The sequence below is a fragment of the Rhinopithecus roxellana genome, chromosome 1 (assembly GCF_007565055.1).
Source record: "Rhinopithecus roxellana isolate Shanxi Qingling chromosome 1, ASM756505v1, whole genome shotgun sequence".
In the NCBI taxonomy this organism is placed as follows: Eukaryota; Metazoa; Chordata; class Mammalia; order Primates; family Cercopithecidae; genus Rhinopithecus; species Rhinopithecus roxellana.
In genome coordinates, this window is record NC_044549.1 from 43,403,859 (window position 1) to 43,423,779 (window position 19,921).

At 36.6% G+C, this 19,921-nt stretch overlaps 1 protein-coding gene across 4 annotated transcripts in view; it reads right to left on the minus strand.

The window, feature by feature from the left end:
- Positions 1 to 19,921, minus strand: part of KPNA1 (karyopherin subunit alpha 1) — a 98,148-nt gene that overhangs the window by 31,741 nt on the left and 46,486 nt on the right. For all 4 annotated transcript variants that reach the window (XM_030941990.1, XM_010370536.2, XM_030941993.1 and 1 more), the window contains 4 exons: positions 13,879 to 13,986; positions 10,375 to 10,474; positions 7,959 to 8,053; positions 613 to 744 (listed from right to left, as the gene is read on the minus strand). In XM_030941990.1, coding sequence (XP_030797850.1) covers positions 613 to 744; positions 7,959 to 8,053; positions 10,375 to 10,474; positions 13,879 to 13,986 — 435 coding nt within the window. The remainder of the gene's footprint in view (positions 1 to 612; positions 745 to 7,958; positions 8,054 to 10,374; positions 10,475 to 13,878; positions 13,987 to 19,921) is intronic.

The window sequence follows — 19,921 nt, forward strand, 5'->3', positions numbered from 1 at the left end:
TTCAACACTTGAAATTCTACAAGAAAAAACCTCTATCAGTAACTGCTTACATGGTCTAAAAAAGAACATATACATGGCTTAAAGAATGTCAAGTTTGGAAGGGGAAGATTATTTTGTGTCTAAAAGAAATTCTGCCTACAGTCACTAAGAAATTTTCTATTTGACTAAGACTAAATTTCTACAACACTCCCTTGTGACAATCCATAGATTACCAAAGCCAACTGGCAAAACTCAGCCCCTTATTATGACTGAAGGGAAATACTGGTTGTTTTTTTTTTTTTTTTTTTTTTTTTTTTGAGATGGAGTCTTGCTCTCGTCGCCCAAACTGGAGGGCAATGACACGATCTTGGCTCACTGCAAACTCCGCCTCTCGGGTTCAAGTAATTCTCCTGCCTCAGCCTCCCAAGTAGCTGGGATTACAGACATGCACCACCACGCCCAGCTAATTTTTGTATTTTTAGTAGAGACAGGATTTCACCATGTTGACTAGGCTGGTCTCGAACTCCTTGTGATCCACCCACCTCGGCCTCCCAAAATGCTGGGATTACAGGCATGAGCGACGTGCCCAGCTGAAAAATTTCTTTCACCTGCTTTTTTTTGTTTCATTTTTACCTGTTCCTGGACATCTTCAAACTCTGAGCTGAGCAACTCTATGAAGATAGGCACAGCTCCTGCCTGAATCACAATCCGGGTCTGAAGAGAATTTCCTGAAGCAATATTTGTCAGTACCCAAGCTGATTCAAACTATAAAGATAAAAACAATTTTCATTATCATTTTAGAATGTAAAAGCTTGTTTACTTACAACAGTAACATTTTCTGTACATGAAAAAAAGATTCTGAGATCATTATTTGCATATAACCTATCAGTTGAGTACTATATTAATTTTAAAAGAACAACCAGAAGAGACACCTCAACCTAGAAGAATATTCAGGGTGTCTAAAATTTCAGTTCAAGAAAGAGTAAACATGACACCATAAAAAGAATGAGGGAGTGTTACAGATGCTGATATGGGATGATCTCCCAAGATATACATGAAAACAAAATGCAAACAGTGTACATTAATATGGCATTATACCATATTTTCTAAAAGCGTTAAAAAGGAATACATGCATTAATTTACTTATTGCACAGATTATCTCTAGAAGGAGTTATAGGAAACTAAATACTTGTTGCCTGCATGGAAAGGTCATGGTAACTAGGGAACAAGGATGAAAAAGACACTTTTCACTGGAAAGCCTTATATGCCTTTTAACCTGTACCATGTATGTTATCTAATTAAAAAAAAAGATTTACAAACTTCTGTAGAATGGGCAAAGTCAAATGGGGAGAGAATGTTAGTGTGAAACATAAAATATAGGCACAGTGAAAAAGGCAAAAGGTATCAAATGTTAGGTAGGTGAAAGGAGTTAACAGCACATAATGAAAAGAAATGACAACTTCAAAGCATAAGAGCTTCCAATAAATAAGAGGGCTCCAAACCAAAATACAGAGACAGGACTTTCTGGGCATTCTTAATAGGGAGGGAAAAATGAAGGTAAATGGACTAAAGGTTGATATAGCACTGGTAAACAGAAGATATAAAGGAAATTATGGCCAACAAAAAATACAGCATACTACACTAAAATCTATCTCTAACACTAACTTGACTCTTTAGCCTAATATTGAGAAATCCAATAATGTACTCTATTTAGTTAAGAATTCTTAATTACATTTCAGGTTGTTTCTTCCTCCATTCTGTCTTCTATTTAATAAAGCACATACACACAAAAAAGAAAAATTCCATGGTATGTCCTTTAAATCAGAGACAATAACAAGTCATCATCAAATGACCTGTGATTCTTCTAAGCTTCCAGATTAACTAAAAAGGTAGCTGTCAGGTAGAAAACTAAATTCATTAATCTTTGGGAATAGAGGAAGACAGAGGAAATGGGCAATCTGATCAAATCATGTTCAAAGCTATGCTAATGATACAAAATTCATAGCAGAAGACACATAACCAGTGGATGTTCCAAAGAAAACTATAAAAGTGACACACATGAGTGAGGTAAGGTGGTTTAGCAGCAGCAGGGAGGCCCAGAGTAGGAGCACTTCAGTTAAAGAGCCCGTATCTGGTCACTTTTTGTTATAACAAAAATTCTGGAGACTTGCAGATTAAACCCCAGGTACCATGAAATAAAAATTCTTCCCACATTTATCCCTGTGATTAAATTACTAATGAAAACAACACTCAGACCCTTTCAGTACGTCTGAATTAAAACTTGACACTTGTACTGTACTTTATATTTTCTTTTTCTGAGATGGAGTCTCGCTCTTGTTGCCCAGGCTCGAGTGCAATGGTGCATTCTCAGCTCACTGCAACCTCTGCCTCCCAGATTCAAGTGATTCTCCTGCCTCAGCCTCCCAAGTAGCTGGGATTACAGGCATGTGCCATCACACCCGGCTAATTTTTGTATTTTTAGTAGAGACAAGGTTTCATCATATACGTCAGGCTGGTCTTGAACTCCTGACCTCAAGTCATCCTCCCATCTAGGCCTCCCAAAGTGCTGGGTGTGATCCCGGCCAGTTTATATTTTCAAAGTACTGTTCACATACTCGCAGATGATCCCTACGACAACCCAGAGATGTAAGGTATCTGGCTTTTCTTGTGTACAAATCAGGAAACTATCCAAAAAAATCCAACAATTTGACTAATGATTCGAGTAATGTTACACAGTCCAAGACAAGGACTGTTACAGTCTCCTAATCTAATACCTTATGAAGCCCAGTCATAGTTTCCTGAAACATAATGCTGAACCAAAAATATTTCAATTGCTTGTAGTTTGGATATCTAGTGCAAGAAATTTTAAATAACAGTATGCCAGATTATTTATACTAAAAAAGAAAAAACAAGTTCACCTAAAATGTAGTTTCTTTTGCTTACTAGGAAAATTAATTTGTAAACCAGAGTCATATGATGTAAGTATAAAAGCAAACTGTCCCACCACAAGGCAGGCTCAAAGTTCAATAAACAGTCATCAGATACTGCAAACATCAAGTCAAATAAAAGGAAACTGTAAGGAAAAGTAATCTGGAAAAAAAATAAGATCAGAATACATACCATCTGTATAAAAGAAAAAGATTACAGTGAGATTTGGATGCAAAGAAATTATAATTATAACCTGGGTACATAGGGATATAGTACAGAGTTATTGGTGAGAAAAAATTACTTAGAATACTAATTGGTGCCAGCATTCAAACTGCTATTTTGAGTTTAGCACCAAAGATCTCAGGGGAAATGAGGGAGAATTCCAGAAGCTACACAAGTTAATAAAATAGAAAAGCAAAACAATTCAAGTGACAATGACTAAGAAAATGAAAAATAAGTGAATAACAGCCTGAATACAGATAGTAAAAAGAGAGAGAAATTATTACATCTTAGCAAAAGAATAACATGCCAGTTATGCTCATCACTAAGTAGTACACAATGATGATAACCTCTGAATGCAATTCAGGAATGAAAATCAAGAACAGTTTTGCTATTACTGGGGACAGAAGTAAATGGGTAACTCTAACAAGAGGACCACTGAAAATACAATCATATTCATGCATTAACAAGGCAATAAAAACACACAGGGTGCTGATTACTTTGCTGTTTTCACTTTGTGAAAGCTAATCAAGCTGTATTTGTGAAATTTTCTACACCCATCTATACATGTGTGATATATATGTATGTTTATGCATGTATCCATATATGTATGGGGGGGAGTAAAAAACAGAATTTCCGAGTATAGGTCTGTCTCTATTAATGTTAGAAGAAGTAACTGTTAAACATATTTAAGAATATGCTTTTTAAAAATTAGATGTACTTTAAACTACATAACTTCCCTTTCATCATAGTCTGTAATTTAAAGCTATACTCCACTGAGATTTGCAATCTATTTTTGTTTTTGTTTTTTTCTAAATGTTTCAGCCTTGGGTACTAGATTAGAATTTAACAAGAAATAGTTGTGAAATGGGAAAGCCTAGAATTGATGGCAAACACATATGCATAAAGTGATGATAGAAACAGCCAAAGAAATTAATTAAAGTAAGCAACCCTACTACGAGGAAATCATTAACCTGGAAAAAAAAAATCTAAGAAATGGTATTGCCTGAAGTAACAAATGGTGGCCAAATAAAATTTTCACTTCTTTTGTTGTTTTAAACTATTATATTCTTAATATCCAAGAATGGCACCATACAAGGAAACAAGCTATCACGCAGCTGTAACTACTTATAAACTGTAATTCCACTCATTATTTTTCACTGTCCCGAACTCACTAAATAAGGCTACAACTGAAATCTGCACACTGAAGGTTTGATGTTTTCTCTCTTCCCTTTCTTAGTCTCTACCTTCTGGCGCTCAGTTCCTTAAATAAGGAAAATGAGAATCCAAAGCTGAAGTACTTCTGACCTCCTATCAAGTTTCCCACTCCAGGTTGAGGTACGCCTGGTTCCCTTTCTCCATTTGGATCAGGACTCTGTTGCTGGCCACTTTGCCGGTTCCACTCTGGTTCCTAGCAAATGCCAGGCTCACCTGGAGAGCAAGTGAAAAGAAAGGCTCACATCAGAAAAATAAACCCAGATTGCAAACTCTGCAGAGAACACTGCCTGAGTCATCTGAGCAACTTTCCAGGAAAGGCAGAGAGATCAATGAAGATGGGAAAAGACACAGGAGGATGAAGGCTTACTGCAGTTTATCACATTAAGCTTTTAGAGGGGACAAGAAAGGCAGAAAAGGGGAAACTAAGCCAATGTAATTCAAATTTACAATTTTTCAAGGATTATCTGTCTAATATTTGGAAACAGAAGGCAATATATTTATTTCTAGCTATTTTTATAAGCTTCTATAAGAAAGTTTGGGAATGCCACATCTCAGCATTGCAAAGGACAGTACAAAGATACTGGGCCTGGACTCACAAGAACCAACAAAGTAGGCTCACAGACCATGCCATAAACCAGACCAGTCTCATGACAAGGGCTCAAGTCTATTTGAGACCTAGATTTCACTGAGCTTGAGAATGCTCTTAGCTAAAAGGCATTGTTTGCTTCCAAAATCCTAGATTCCACCCATGTTCACCTTCAGTACCTGGGCAGCAATGCTCAAAGCAGGTACTTTTATCTCCCTGGTTTGAGGTACCTTACTGACTTGGGAAGCCAGAAAGAACATAAAAAGACCCTTCACTAGGATTCACAGTTCTTTATCTATGGAATGAAGAAATTAAGTTTGTTCACAAGATTTATTAGTGAGCTGAGCCATCAAATTTCCTCTTGGCACCACACAGTATGACACTCCTTCTGGAACAGAAATGACAAAAGCCCTATTCCAAAGCTGCACTATTCAACTTTTAGTAAGCAGGTAAAAGTATCAGGGATAGCTTACATCTGTGTGCTCTCCAAGAAGACAAAGGAAGGAGTAACCTCCAAGCTTCCCAGAGCATGTCTAATTATTTGAAAACATGGCAGAGCAACAAGTCTCCTGGCTTTAAGGTCTCTCTCAATATACTTGCCCTTCTTGCTTCTAGGTGGCCAAAGGTCCCCACTATTCACAGTGGAGAAAGAACACCATGGTGTCCTTAAATGTGCACATAAAAAAGCTAGAGATGGCCCTTAGATAACAAACAGGTTGGTTATTTCTCAGTCTTAGGACAGCTAACACTATTCTCATAAAATCATGAGGTTATCACTTCCAGAGGAATCATTCTGCAATATTTCAGCCTAATTATTAGTTTGCACAAGGGTGGAATCTGGGAGTTTACGTAGAAGCAAATTAGAGATTTCTGAAGGCTTTCATCTTCAGGTGTGTTAAAATACAAGTTCCACAATTACAGAGTAATGAATTAAAAAAAGATGTAGAATGTCTTAGCCAGAAGAGGGCACTGTCTGAGAATGTACTTGTACTTTTTAAGGAGTACAAGGGAATGCAGAGATGTGGAAAGATCCACTTCTCCGACTGTTTTCATTTTAGATCTGAAAGGTTATATACCATCTATCTTTAATGCATAGAAGAACTAGACTTCCACAACCACCTAATAAAAACTGCCAGATCAAGGAGTAAATTCAGTATCTCTCATCTACTCTCATTCCCAGAGACAGGATAGAAACACTTTTTTCAGCATCAACAAAGTAATTTTCCCTACCTCCCTCTTCCTACAAAGCATTTCAAATAATAAACTGCAGTAAGGTTCCTCATTTGGTCCCTCTGGTTCTTGGCGGGTTGCTTAGGGGATCAGGCTCTGTTCTCTGCAGTGTTGGTTGTCTGGATTTCCTTTTTTCCTGAGAAAAGTCTCTCTCTTCCCTTGCTCTCAGGGTGAACGTGATTATTTTTCAGGTGTCTGATGATCCTGGCCTTAGATGGGGACCAGAATTACAATCCAGGAGGCAGCTAGCAAAACAGAACCTTAATTCAAATGAGCATGGGAACTGGTAAATGTCAAACTGGAGAAGAAAAACTGATGGGACATTGAAGTACTCTACCTTTTCTGGATTTCTTGTTTTTCCTCTGGAAGGAACTCATCACCGCAACAAAGAGTGTAAAACAAAGAGAAAGAAAGGATAGGAGGAAAGGAGAGAAAACATCAAAGCAAATCATCAAGTTGTATGAATAATCTATAATGGTGTGGACAGTAAGGAACCTGGGGACAAGAGCTATCATTTACAAAAATGCCCCAGTGTCTACATGGTTCCAGTCTCAGAGTAAAGAACAGCACACAAGGGATGGGGGATATCTTTATGATTAACTAGTTTTTGGCCAATATTTTCTTAGAAAGATAATCCCATTTTGTGAACAACTTGGCATCTAACCAATTTTTGTAGTTGCATAGTCTCAAGGTCCAAGCCTTTGAGATTAGATCCTACAGGTGAGAATTTAGGGATCACCATGTATTCGTTACTAATAAAGGCACTGACTCAGTTGGTTACTCCAGGGAAGTTTACTAAAAAATCACCAGTTTACTAAAAACCCAACTTTATCCGGGGGGGAAAAAATAGTATTTTAGAATTTCTAGATAACTTCAAGGTGACAGTCAGCTGACTGTTGGTTTCTTTGCTTATGAAAATTACTGAATTCTTGGCTGGGCACAGTGGTTCACACCTATAATCCCAGCACTTTTGAGGCCAAGCAGGTGGATCACTTGAGGTCAGGAGTTCGAGATCAGACTGGCCAACATGGCAAAATCGCGTCTCTACTAATAATACAAAACTCAGTCGGACGTGGTGGCGGCCGCCTGTAATCCCAGCTTTATGGGAGGCTGAGGCAGGAGAATCACTTGAATCTGGGAGATGGAATTTGCAGTGAGCTGAGATCTTGCCACTGCACTCCAGCACCAGCGACAGAGCAAGACTCTGTCTCAAGAAAAAGAAGAAGAAAAAAATCCCAAAATTCTGAATCCAGAGATTACAAAATTTCCTCTTGGAATCTCTTATATAACAGAGTACTGAAAGCCTAAATTGACACAGCAATAAGGACACAGATTCCCGACAAGGTTATCTCCTTATCGGCTTTTTGTGGGGTGGAGGAAGAATTAATTAGGAACAGATCTGGGAATTAATGAGACTCTGATCTAGCCCATGTTACACCATCCTGAGAAAGTCACCAAGTATCATCTAAAACTCCCTCAAAACTAAAGTTTATGTAGCCCACACTTGGGTTCCTAGCTGTAATGGCTCCTCTGCTGTAAACATTTTCCTATCAGAGAAGTATTATCCACAATCAAAAAACATTTTAAACAATTAAAAATGACAAGAATTATGAAGAGTATAACAAAGGCCTACATGTTAACAAAGCTATAAAAGCAGCTTGCAATGCAGTTGTCAGGAATATCATTATAAACAAACTTAATTCTTCATACAGATAAAAATTAGTAACAAATTTGTGTACAAAATAAAAATTTTCAAAGGGAATTAAGTTATGAGGCAATAAATAAAAATTATTCGCACCTGCAGTGTACAATTCTCTTTTCGTTTGAGGAACTCCACAAACCTGGCCACTACTCCTGGTGTGCTGATAACTTCATCAATAGGAGGGTTCGGTTCTGTTTCCCCATGAAATAAAAGAAAAAAAACAGTCCTTTGATTTCAATGCAAGAACTTGACACTCAAAACTCCTTAACATCCCTCCCTCCATTTACCATCTCTCATGTTCGAAATCTATCCAAAACAAATGAAATGTCAAATTGGGTTTATCACTTTGAGGATAGGGTAGTCTGAAAGGTCTCACAATGAAGACAAGTCTCAATATGGGAATAACGGATGGAAAGAATTCTTAAAAATTAAAATTACTGCATCCACTTTTTAGAAAACCTAGAAAGCAGGGGCCAAAAAAACCCTCAAAAGACCATTGTTACTGTTCTAGTATACTTCCTTCTAGCCTGTTTCCTATACATGGGTTTTAAGTCTAACTGCTCTTGTCTGTTGTAAATCGTCTTAAGGAACTGCATTACAAGATTCTTAGTAGGCCTGCAGAATTTAATTGTGTATCTGTAGGAGCTAGCAAGAATTTACGAAGACTGACTTGCCAACTTAATCTCACTTTCATTCATGATAATACAGTATCCTATAAATGATGTCACTCAATAAAAACTTATAAGGCAAATAGGAAGGAAATGTCATAGACAATCAGATTAATAACTTCAGTCAGAGACTGACAAAGTTACTGATAATATGCATGTGCCAATGCCAGAAAACCGGCAATGAGATCACCATACTACTAGGGAGACTCTTACCCAAGTCAATGGCCTTACTGAAAGAGATGATTAACAGTTCAATGTTAATTTGGAGAGGACTCTAATGACATGTCATTTACCTGGTTCAACATTTCTATTAACCACGCAGATAAACACAAAAAACAAATTTGATGATTACAATAAACTAGTTAATACGCTGAGTTACAGAAATAACACAGAAAAAGAACAACAGTAAGTCAGAATAGGCAACAACAACAACAACAGAAAACAGAAATAAAGCATCTAAGTTGTTTAAAACACAATTTTAAAAAATCTACATGACTTCACGGACAAAACCTGCAACAGTTCATGAAGAAAAACACTAGGGAGTTTAGTTTGCTTAAAATTCAGTAAAATATTACTATGCCACAACTATCAAAATAACTAGCTACCTTGGACTACATTATCAAAATAGACACTCTTAGGGCAAAGAAGGTAACCTCTCACCATGACCTAAATTAATAACAACATATCTGAAATACTGGATTCTAGTTACCACATTTTTAAGAGTGATGCTGGCAAACTAGAATACATGCAGGAAGGTAGTAGAATGGTGAAAGCCCTTAAAAAAAAAGCACATCACAGAAGAAAACCATTAGGTTTAGCATGTTGAAAGAGATAAGACTTTTTTTAAAGGGGTGCGGAAGTATACATTTCCTTCAAATATTTTTAATAAGCAGTCTGCAAAAGACAATTTTTTTTTTTTTTGTCTATAGTGGTAGCTTTTTATTTCACTTAACCTCAAGGGATATATTAAATTTTTTTTAATCACCAATGACTCTAAACAACCATAAGTTAATACTGGAGGGTTTAAATATTTACTACCAACATTATAATCTGGTTCAGAATTCTTTTTACTTGCCCAGGTTGATAACAAATATCAGAGTCCATTCTACACTAATTATACCAAAAAAAGTAACTACTGGCTGGGCGCAGTGGCTCATGCCTGTAATCCCAGCATTTTGGGAGGCAGAAGCAGACGGATCACGATGCCAGGAGATCGAGATCATCCTGGCCAACATGGTAAAAACCTATCTCTACTAAAAATACAAAAAAAAAAAAATACAAAAATTGGCTGGGCGTGGTGGCATGTAACTGTAATCCCAGCTACTCAGGAGGTTGAGGCAGAAGAATTGCTTGAACCAGGGAGTTGGAGATTGCAGTGAGCCGAGATTGTGCCCAGCCTGGTGACAGATCCGTCTCAAAAAAAAAAAAAAAAAAGTAATCACCCTGCCTAGCAGTAAATCCATTCTTAACTTTCAGTGGTAAATTGCTGACATTAAAATCAACAATCATGGCTCTTTCAAGGAATATTTTTAAAGTTACTCTATAAAAAAAAGTTAATCTCTCAATTTGAATTAACATGAGATACTGACTACTATTCTCCATAAGGTCTTTTATAAAATAACCTAAAAATGAAAATAATTTTGCTTTCTGATCCTAGTAAGATCCCACAAATACATAGGAAACTTAAAATTTGGGCATGGTTCACAATTACATGTATGTCTACATTTTTATCCTTTTATTGATAAATATACTCCAAAACAAATTATCTGTGGTATGAAAAACAGATTATGGGAAAGTAATTTTGTAGAGAGATGAAAAAATATACTCACATATTCATAGCTCACCTTTTGAAAGCAGTTTCCTGAATTTCTGTGTTGCTGAAAGCTGTTGCTCTGGGCTTTTGGAAAATATCATTTCAATCATGTCAGAAGTGATGACACCACCCTGGGATCACAAACAAAAAGAACATATAATACATTATCAACCTTAATTCAAAGGAAACAAAGATAACAGATATCATGGCCAAGTTATTAAGTTAATCATACTTTCCCAGAAGTTACACAAAGGTAGGACAATCTTTACATGTAGAAATGTGTAAGATGATTAATAATATAATGAAGCCATATTCTCTATCATTAAAAAGCTCACAGTAGAAACTAATCTTACTAGTAAATAATAAGACAAGGAGCTTATTGCTCTTCCCCTCCTTGTTCATCACATAGCTGGCTATTCTTTGTTATCAAAATTAAATGTTAAGTTTTAAAAGATGGCTTTTCAAGACCTCCAAGCCTAAAGCAGCCACTCTATCTCTACCACATCACCCTATTTCACTCCCAGCTATTTTTCTGTGTTCCTCCAGTATACTGTAACCTCCTTGTAAGCCCAAGACTCTGTCTGTCTTACCACTCTATCACACTGAGGGCTGGTGTACTGCAAATGCTCTGCAATATTTATTGAATGAGTATACAGAGTGGTCCTGTATAAATCTAGCCACTGACAAATTCAACAGCTGACTCTTAAACTTATTTAAAATTTATTTCTTGTTATATTAAAACTTTCCAGTTTCCCACTACCTCCTTGCTTTATTAGAATGTTTCCATTTCCCACCATAACTCATCCCCAGTATTAGCAGTTAATTTTCTTCTCAGGATTGATTGTCACAAAGAAACAAAGTTCTTATTTCATGAAGGGTAACAGTCAACAAGACGAATTGTGAGGAAAGCTGCACTAAGCTGCAAATGCTGGATGACTGGTAAGCAATATCTAAAAATCCTCATAGGGGAATATATGAAGCATTCTACTCAAGAATCAGAAAAGTATTTTCAAAATTGCAAGACTGATTCCTAAAGGTTTCTATATGATTTATGAACATGTTTGCATAAACACATTCATATATATATATACACACACACTAAGCAAATATCTTTTTCTTCCCTCTCTTATCCTCTTATAGCAAGCTGTACTGACTTTACATCACACTATTTAAGTACTGTTAACTTTACATTATAATATTTAAGTCACAGGCTATCAAGGACAGGAGTGAACATCACCCAAAGATTTTGCATCCTCTTCTCAGAGTAACTACAGATATGCCTCAACTTACAATGAATGGGGTTATGCCCCACTAAATCCATCATAAGTTGAAAACATCATAAGTAAAAAATACACTTAATACACCCAACCTACCAAACTTCATTGCCTAGCCCACCTTAAATATGCTCAGAACATGTACATTAGCCTAAGCTGAACAAATGATCTAACACAAAGCCTATTTTATAATAAAGTGCTGACTATCTCATGTAATTTACATGAGATAGTCACTGTACTGAAAATGAGAAACAGAGTGACTGTATGGGTATTCCAAATACGGTTTCTACTGATTGCATATCGCTTTCACACCACTGTAAAGTTGAAAAATCCTGACTTGAACCCTCTTAAGTCAAGAACCATCCATATATTTTCAGTTGCACAAAAGAAAGTTGTCATCTGGCTGGATGTGGTGGCTCACGCCTGTATTCCCAGCACTTTGGGAGGTCAAAGCGGGTGGATCACGAGGTCAGGAGTTCAAGACCAACCTGGCCAATATGGTGAAACCCCATCTCTACTAAAAATACAAAAAATTAGCTGGGGATGGTGGCGTGCACCTGTAGTCCCAGCTACTCAGGAGGCTGAGGCAGGAGAATCACTTGAATCCGGGAGGCAGAGGTTGCAGTGAGCCGAGATCATACCACTACACTCCAGCCTGGGTGACAGACCAAGATTCCCGTCTCAAAAAAAAAAAAAAAAAAAAAAAAATGTTGTAATCTTAGATGAGGTACAGCTTTGCTGTTACCTTTATTTGAGACAAAGCATATGGTGTAAGGAGATGTGTATGGATACCAACTGGCAAGGCGTAGACTATGATGGTTAATTTTATGTGTCAACTTGACTGGATTATATCCTGGTATCCAGTTATCTAATCAAACACCAGTCCAGATGTTGCAGTGAGAGTTAATTTTTAGATGTGATTAAAATTTAAACCAGTATGCTTGACGTAGACGGCCCCACAATGCAAGTTGGCCTCATCCAATCAGTTGAAACCCTTAAGACCAAAGACTAGGTTTTCTGAAGAAAAAGGGATTCAACAACATCAACTCTTAACCTGAATTTATACTGGGCCAGTATGCCCTATAGATTTCACACTTGCCAGTTCCCAAAGACATGAGCCACTTTCTTAAACTGAATTTTTTTCTCTCATTAGTTCTGTTTCTCTGGAGAACCCTAATACAATCCATAAAACACTTTATATTCACTTAACAGTTCCTCTTTTAAAAAAATTGGAAAGACTGGCTTTCTGAAGGGCCTAGAAACTTTCATTACAAAATGATGGCATTGGCTATGTCTGTATGAATTCCAAAGGAAATAATACTGCTACCCCCCCAACTCTCAAAGAAAGTTGGTTCATGTAAACTGCAAATCAATGAAATGAAATAAAAACAAAAATGACAAAATACTATGAATAGTATGCCACCATTTACCCAAAAAAAAGGTGGGGGAGAAGGGAACATTTTAATATACAAAAGTTCTCAGAAAGAATAAATAAAAATTAAATCTAGATAGGTCTAACCCATACAAATAAAGCATGACTTTTATCTCTTCATGTTAACTTCAAAAAAGTAACAAAATGGTTTACAACAGAAAAATCCAACAGTTCTGATGTGGAATCAAGTTTTTAAATCATACAAACAGGTCAATTTTGTAAATGAATTAAAAAATCATTATTTTCTTTAAAGTATCTCTTATGGCTGGGTATGATGGCTCAAGGCTGTAATTCTAGTACTTTGGGAGGCCAAGGCAAAAGGATCACTTGAGGCCAAGAGTTCACCTGGGCAACACAGTGAGATCCCGTCTCCACAAAAAATTTATTTGCCAGTCATGGTGGCACATGCCTGTAGTCTCAGCTATTTGGGAGGCTAAGGCAGGAGGATCACTTAAGCCCAGGAGTTCGAGATTGCAGTGACCTATGATTGCACCACTGCACTCCAACCTGGGCAACACAGCAAGACTCTGTCTCTTCAAAAATAAATAAATAAATAAATAAGGTATCTATTACTATTCAACTTTTAAAGAACAATTTTACCTTATAATTAGCTTTATAAGTTTTTATAGCAGAATTAATCCTTATAGTTTAACTGCACTTTATCGAAAATATAATAAACATTTAATGAACCATGAAATTAAGCATATTCTTTTTAAAAATGAAATGCCAAGTACTTTTTGTAGCCATCTAACCTTTTTTTAAAACTCAAAAGGAAATCTACATCTCATATCTTCATCACAAAAACACCAAAAAGAGTTCATTATCTTACTGGTGCCATCTCCATGTTATTGATCTGGGCCTCATGAAAGCCTCCATCTGACATAACCTCTTCTTCTGTTTCCTCTTCTGCTGTAGCAACATTTCTCCGCTTGAATAACTGAAATATAAAAGATTGGTAGTAATGTAAATGTAAATTCTAACACAAGGGAGTTCAACATTCAACTACTAGGCATCCCATTCAAAGTGGAGTCTTTGAAAATCATTTTTAAAATTCTAAAGCCGTCGGCTTTTACTGATGAGTAACCATTTCAGATTTCTCCATAGTCTTATAATCAAATACAATTAACTATCACAATGTGTTATAAACAACACTTGATAAGGTAAAACTTACTAAGAGAGGACTGATACTACATGACATGAAAAAAAAAAGTTGGAAAAAGGAGCTGGGTCATGCTTGGACATCTTCCTCATCCCTTTATGTAAAGTATACATCAGGACAGTCCTAACAACGTACCAGGGAAAATGAAAATAAAAACTATGTTCAAATGACTTAATACTTCCCTCCTAATCTCCAAAGACGGTGGACTGAGGCTTCTGACCTTCCCAACCTATCAGCAACCAGTGGCAACATATGATGACTGCTTAAGCACTACCTTTAAAGCAGCCCCGTTAATTTGTATAGGCAAAGGAGACTAGTTCTCTCCAAAGTCAGCCAACTAGGGAGATTACCATTATATTCTTATGAATCCTGGGCAGCACACTTATTCATTAAGCCATGATGCAGTAACAGTAACTTACCCTCTCTCACCCTAAACAACTGAAAACAGACAAAATACATAAAATAATGTTTCAGTCATTGGACAACAAGAAGCACAGAGCAGTGATCTCTCAGAAAGCAACACCCAAGATAAGCCCCATTACTGCCTGAGATTACTACGCAGACAGTTCCAGGCTGCACTGCAGGGAAGGTAAACTCAAACAGAGTTTAGATGCTCCTTGAATGTGAGGAAACACAGTTCAGAGCTGAGAAGGCCAAGAGACCTAAAATTCGCAAGGCAGAGTACAACACAGAGAGAATATCCAAGATCTACAGGAAGTTCCCTCTGAGATTTAACTTAATACTAATCAGCACATAATCATATTCTTCCAGAAGACAGAAGCAGATATAGTACTTCTCAACTCATTCTAGGAGATCAGCATTACTCTAATACTAAAACCCCTACTGAAGACCTATTTAACAGTAGTTTCTTTTACCCAGTACATGTCCAGTTATCAAGAAAAAAATACAAGGCATACTAAAAGATAAAAAACACATTTTAAAGCGACAGAGCAAGTATCAGAACCAGATTCAGCTACGGCAATGATATTGGGATTATCGGACCAAGAATTTAAAACTACGATTAATATGCCGAGGGCTTTAAATGAATAAAGTGGACAGCATACAAGAACAGATAGGCAATGCAAGGAAAGAGATGGAAATTCTAAAAAAGAACTAAAAAAATGCAAGAGATCAAAAACAACAGAAATGAAGAATGCCTTTGCTCGACTTTTTAGTAAACAAGACACAGCTACAGAAATAATCTCTGAGCTTAAGGAAATCTCATTCAAAATCTTTAAAACTAAAAACAAAACAGAAAAAGGACGACAAAAGTAGAATAGAGTATCTATGAACTGAAACAACTACAAATGGTATAATAAACATGGAATGGAAATATCAGGAGGAGAGGAAAGAACAAAAGAAATATTTGACACAATAATGACCGAGAATTTCCCCCAAATTAGTATCAGACACCAAACTGTGGCAGGCCACGGCTCACTAATGCAGGGCTCATAACAACTGTTGCAGTACTGACTGAGTGGTTAAGTTAAATATTAAAACCTAAAAAAAGCCAGTGCCCTTATACAAAGGCTGGAATGTAACAAAAGCCCACCAAGAGTTTTACTTGGGCCTTTCCTGGGCCTTAAAGCATAACAAAGAAACTCCCCAGGCCTCCACAAACAGGTTTATTGGAGGTCTGAAAGAACGCAACAAACCTCCCTGAGCAGGAGACAAGATAAGGGTAATCACCCCAACACCTGGATTAAGTAAATTTACTGAGACTCCAGAGGAAGATCTTCAAGACTCGGACCTTAGTTATAGATTAAAAGAAGTTAATCACTTATGTCTTCAGATGAATACACACTTACACGTAGACATATAGCTTAAAAGGCATATATCTAGAAAACTTTGTAATTTTGAGTTGGTCTGGCAATAATTTCTAGGCCTTCTCCCTGTAACCGGTTACAAAAATAAAAATTCTCTTCCTCCCCACTTCATCTGCAATCTCGTTATTGGGCCACGAGAAATAGCAGCCCAACCCTCAGTTTGGTCTGGGAACAAAACCACAGGAAGCCCAGAGAACACCAAGCTGGACAAACGCCAAAAAAAATCCCACTAAACGTAGGGGTATCATTTTCAAACAACAGAAAATCAGAAATAGGAAAAACAATCCTAAAAGATGGGGAAAAACACTGTACTTACACATGAATAAAGATAAGAATGATAACCACACATGCCAGAAGAAAGTGAAGTGAAATATTTGAAGTGTTGAGAGAGAAAACCACCAAACTAGAAACTCTGAACCTTGCAAAAATCATCCTTCAAAAGTGAAGAGATGAAATAAAGATTTTTTTCAGAATACTAAGGAAATTTATTGTCAGTAGACCTGCTTTCCAAGAAATGTTAAACGAAATTCTTTAGCAAAAAGGAAAATGATATAGGTCAGAAACTTAGATCTACATAAAGGAAGAACATCAAAGAATCAATAAGTGAATGTAAAATTAAAACATTTTAAAAATTGATTTAGCAGGTAAAATTTCGTTTAAAATAGCAACAATGCATTTGATTATGTATGCTAATGTAAATATACATAAGATTACATACATTTCTGTATAAGTTAAATGAATAACAGCAATGATACAAGGAAGGGAGAAACAGGATTATCTCATAGTAAGATACACTACCTGTGAAGAGGTATATAGTGTTATTTTAAAGCAGATTTGAGGTAGTTGTAAATATACATTTACAATCTAAGACATTCTAGGATAACCACTAAGCAAAATAAAAAAGTACAACTGATATGCTAAGAAAGAGAAAATGGAAATCATACAAAATGCTCAAATAAAACCACAAAAGCAGAAAAAGAGTGAAAGACATAACTAGAAACAAAAAACAAGGGTAACAAATAGTAATCAGTAACGAACACGGTGAATATCAATCCAACTATCTTTGCAATTTCTTTGCCTGTCAATAGTCTAAGTGCATCAATTAAGAGAGATTGTCAAGATACATCTTGGAGTCATCTTATTCAGGGGTGAGGGAACTGGGGTATTATTTATACATCATCTTCCATCATTGGTTCAAGGTTGTTGGGGAATGTTAATTTTCTGGTACCTGCAACCTGCTACACAGATGCAAAATTGGAATTCAGTGGTCACAGAGAGTCCTCAGGTAAAGAAACACAGGTTCTGACATGTAGAAGTTGGGCCTGCATACAATGCAGGGGTGACAGTAAGGGCAGGAAATGGAAGAGGTCAGCTATAAAATACCTTTATATTTGTCAACATAATCACTCTACACCTTTACATTTAGTCCCACAATTCCTTGAAAGTACGCAGTATGTCCCACAATGCAAATCATTTTGCTTATACAATGTATTCCTTCACTGATTTCAATTTAATTGACTAAAATATTCAGTTCAATATTCTAAATAAATCAGCATTTTGGCAAAAAATAAAGACGAAAAGACATTGTCAAAGTGGATCACAAAAACAAGAACCAACTGGATGTGGTTTACAAGAACCCCACTTTAAATAAAAACACAGATTAAAAGTAAATACATGGAGAAATATATATCATATTAACACCAATTAAAAGAAAGGAGTTGGCCAGGCATGGTGGCTCATGCCTGTAATCCCAGCACTTTGGGAGGCCAAGGCAGGCAGATCACATGAGGACAAGAGTTCAAGAACAGCCTGGCCAACATAGCGAAACCCCGTCTCTACTAAAAACACAAAAATTAGCTAGGCATGGTGGTGCATGTCCTGAGAGACAGAGGTTACAGTGAGCTGAGACTGCACCCCTGCGCTCCAGCTTGGGCCACAGAGCGAGACTCTGTCTCAAAAAAAGAAAGTGGAGTTATCTGTAATAATTTCAGACACAGCAGATAAGGCAAGTTATCAAGGATAAAAATAAGGATAAAAAGGTCATAAAAATAAGGATAAAAAGACATAACAATGCTTAGCGTGCATAAGCCTAACAACAAAATGTCTATGTAGGCAAAAATGGACAGAATTGCAAGGAGAAATAAATGAATTCACTATTATAGTTGGACACTTCAACGCCTATCAGAAATGGACAGATCAAGCAGGGAGAAAACCAGTAAGAACATAATTGAACTCAACATCAATCAACTGAATATAATGAACATCCACAGATTATGTCACAGAAGAAATAACACACATTTTTACACTCACATCAGATATTCATCAAGATAGACCACATTCTGGACCATAAAACAAAACTTAACACATTCAAAAGAACAAGTCATAAAATGTCTCCTCTCAGGCCACAATAAAATTAAATTACAAATCAGTAACAGAAATATAATCGGAAAAAAAAAACCCAAATACTTGGGAGATTAAATAACACACTTCTAATAACACATAGGTCGAAAAAGAGATCTCAAGATAAATTTTAAAATATTTTGAGCTAAATGAAAATAAAGGCACAACTGATCAAAATCTGTGGGATGACGTGAAAGCAGTGCTTAGAGGGAAATTCATAGCATTGAATGTATTTACCAAAAAAGACAAAAGATCTAAAATCACCTAATCAATCACCTTAAAAAAACAGAAAAAGCAGCAGCGAATTAAATCTAAAGTTAGTAGAAGAATAAAAATAAGAGCAGATATCAATGTAACTGAAAACAGGAAATCAACACAGAAAAATCAATGATAAAAACCAAAAGCTTGTTCTCTGAAAAGATCAATTAAACCATAAACCTCTAGCCAAGCAGACTAGCAAAAAGAGAAGAGGACACAAACTCCTAATATCAGAAATCAAAGAAAGAAATCACTACAAATCTCATGAACATTAAAAGGACAATAAAATAATACTGGCCAGGCACAGTATACTGGCTCACATCTGTAATCCCACCACTTTGGGAGGCCGAGGCAGGCAGGTCACTTGAGGACAGGAGTTTAAGACCAGCCTGGCCAACATGGCGAAACCCCGTCTGCACTAAAAATTAGCCAGGTGTAGTGACGGGCACCTGTAATCCCAGCAACTCAGGTGGCTGAGGCACCAGAATTGCCTGGATCCAGGAGGCAGAGGTTGCAGTGAGCCAAGATGGCACCACTACACTCTAGCCTGGGTAACAGTGAGGCTCTGTCTCAAAAATATAAAAATAAAAAAAGAATGCTATGAACAATTCTATTGCTACAAATTTTATCACCTAGATAAAATGAACCACTTCCCCGAAAGCCACAAACTACCAAAAACTCACACAAGAAACAATCTGAATAGGCCTGTATTAAAGAAACTGAACCAATGATAACCTTCCAAAACAGAAAACACCAGGACCAGATGGGTTTGCTGGTGAATTTTACAAAACACTTAGGAAAGAAATTATACCCATTCTCTATCATCTCCTACACAAGATAGAACCAGAAGGAATACTTCCTAAGTCATTCGGTAGAGGCCAACATCAGAGTATTCCAAAACTTGACAGAGACATTGTAAGAAAACTACAGACCAACATGTTTTATGAACACAGGTGCAAAATCCTCAACAGAACATTAGCAAAACAAACCCAACAATGTATAAAAAGAATCACATACTATGATCAAGTGGGATTTATCCCAGGTGTAAATTACTGGTCCCACATTTGAAAATCATTAATAAAATCCATCACATCAACAAACTAAGGAAGAAAAATCACACAACCATATCAACAGATGCAGATAAAGCATATGAAAAAAAATTCCATACCCATTCATTATTTTAAAAATTCTCATTCCTCAACTTGACAAGGAATATCCAGAAAAAACCT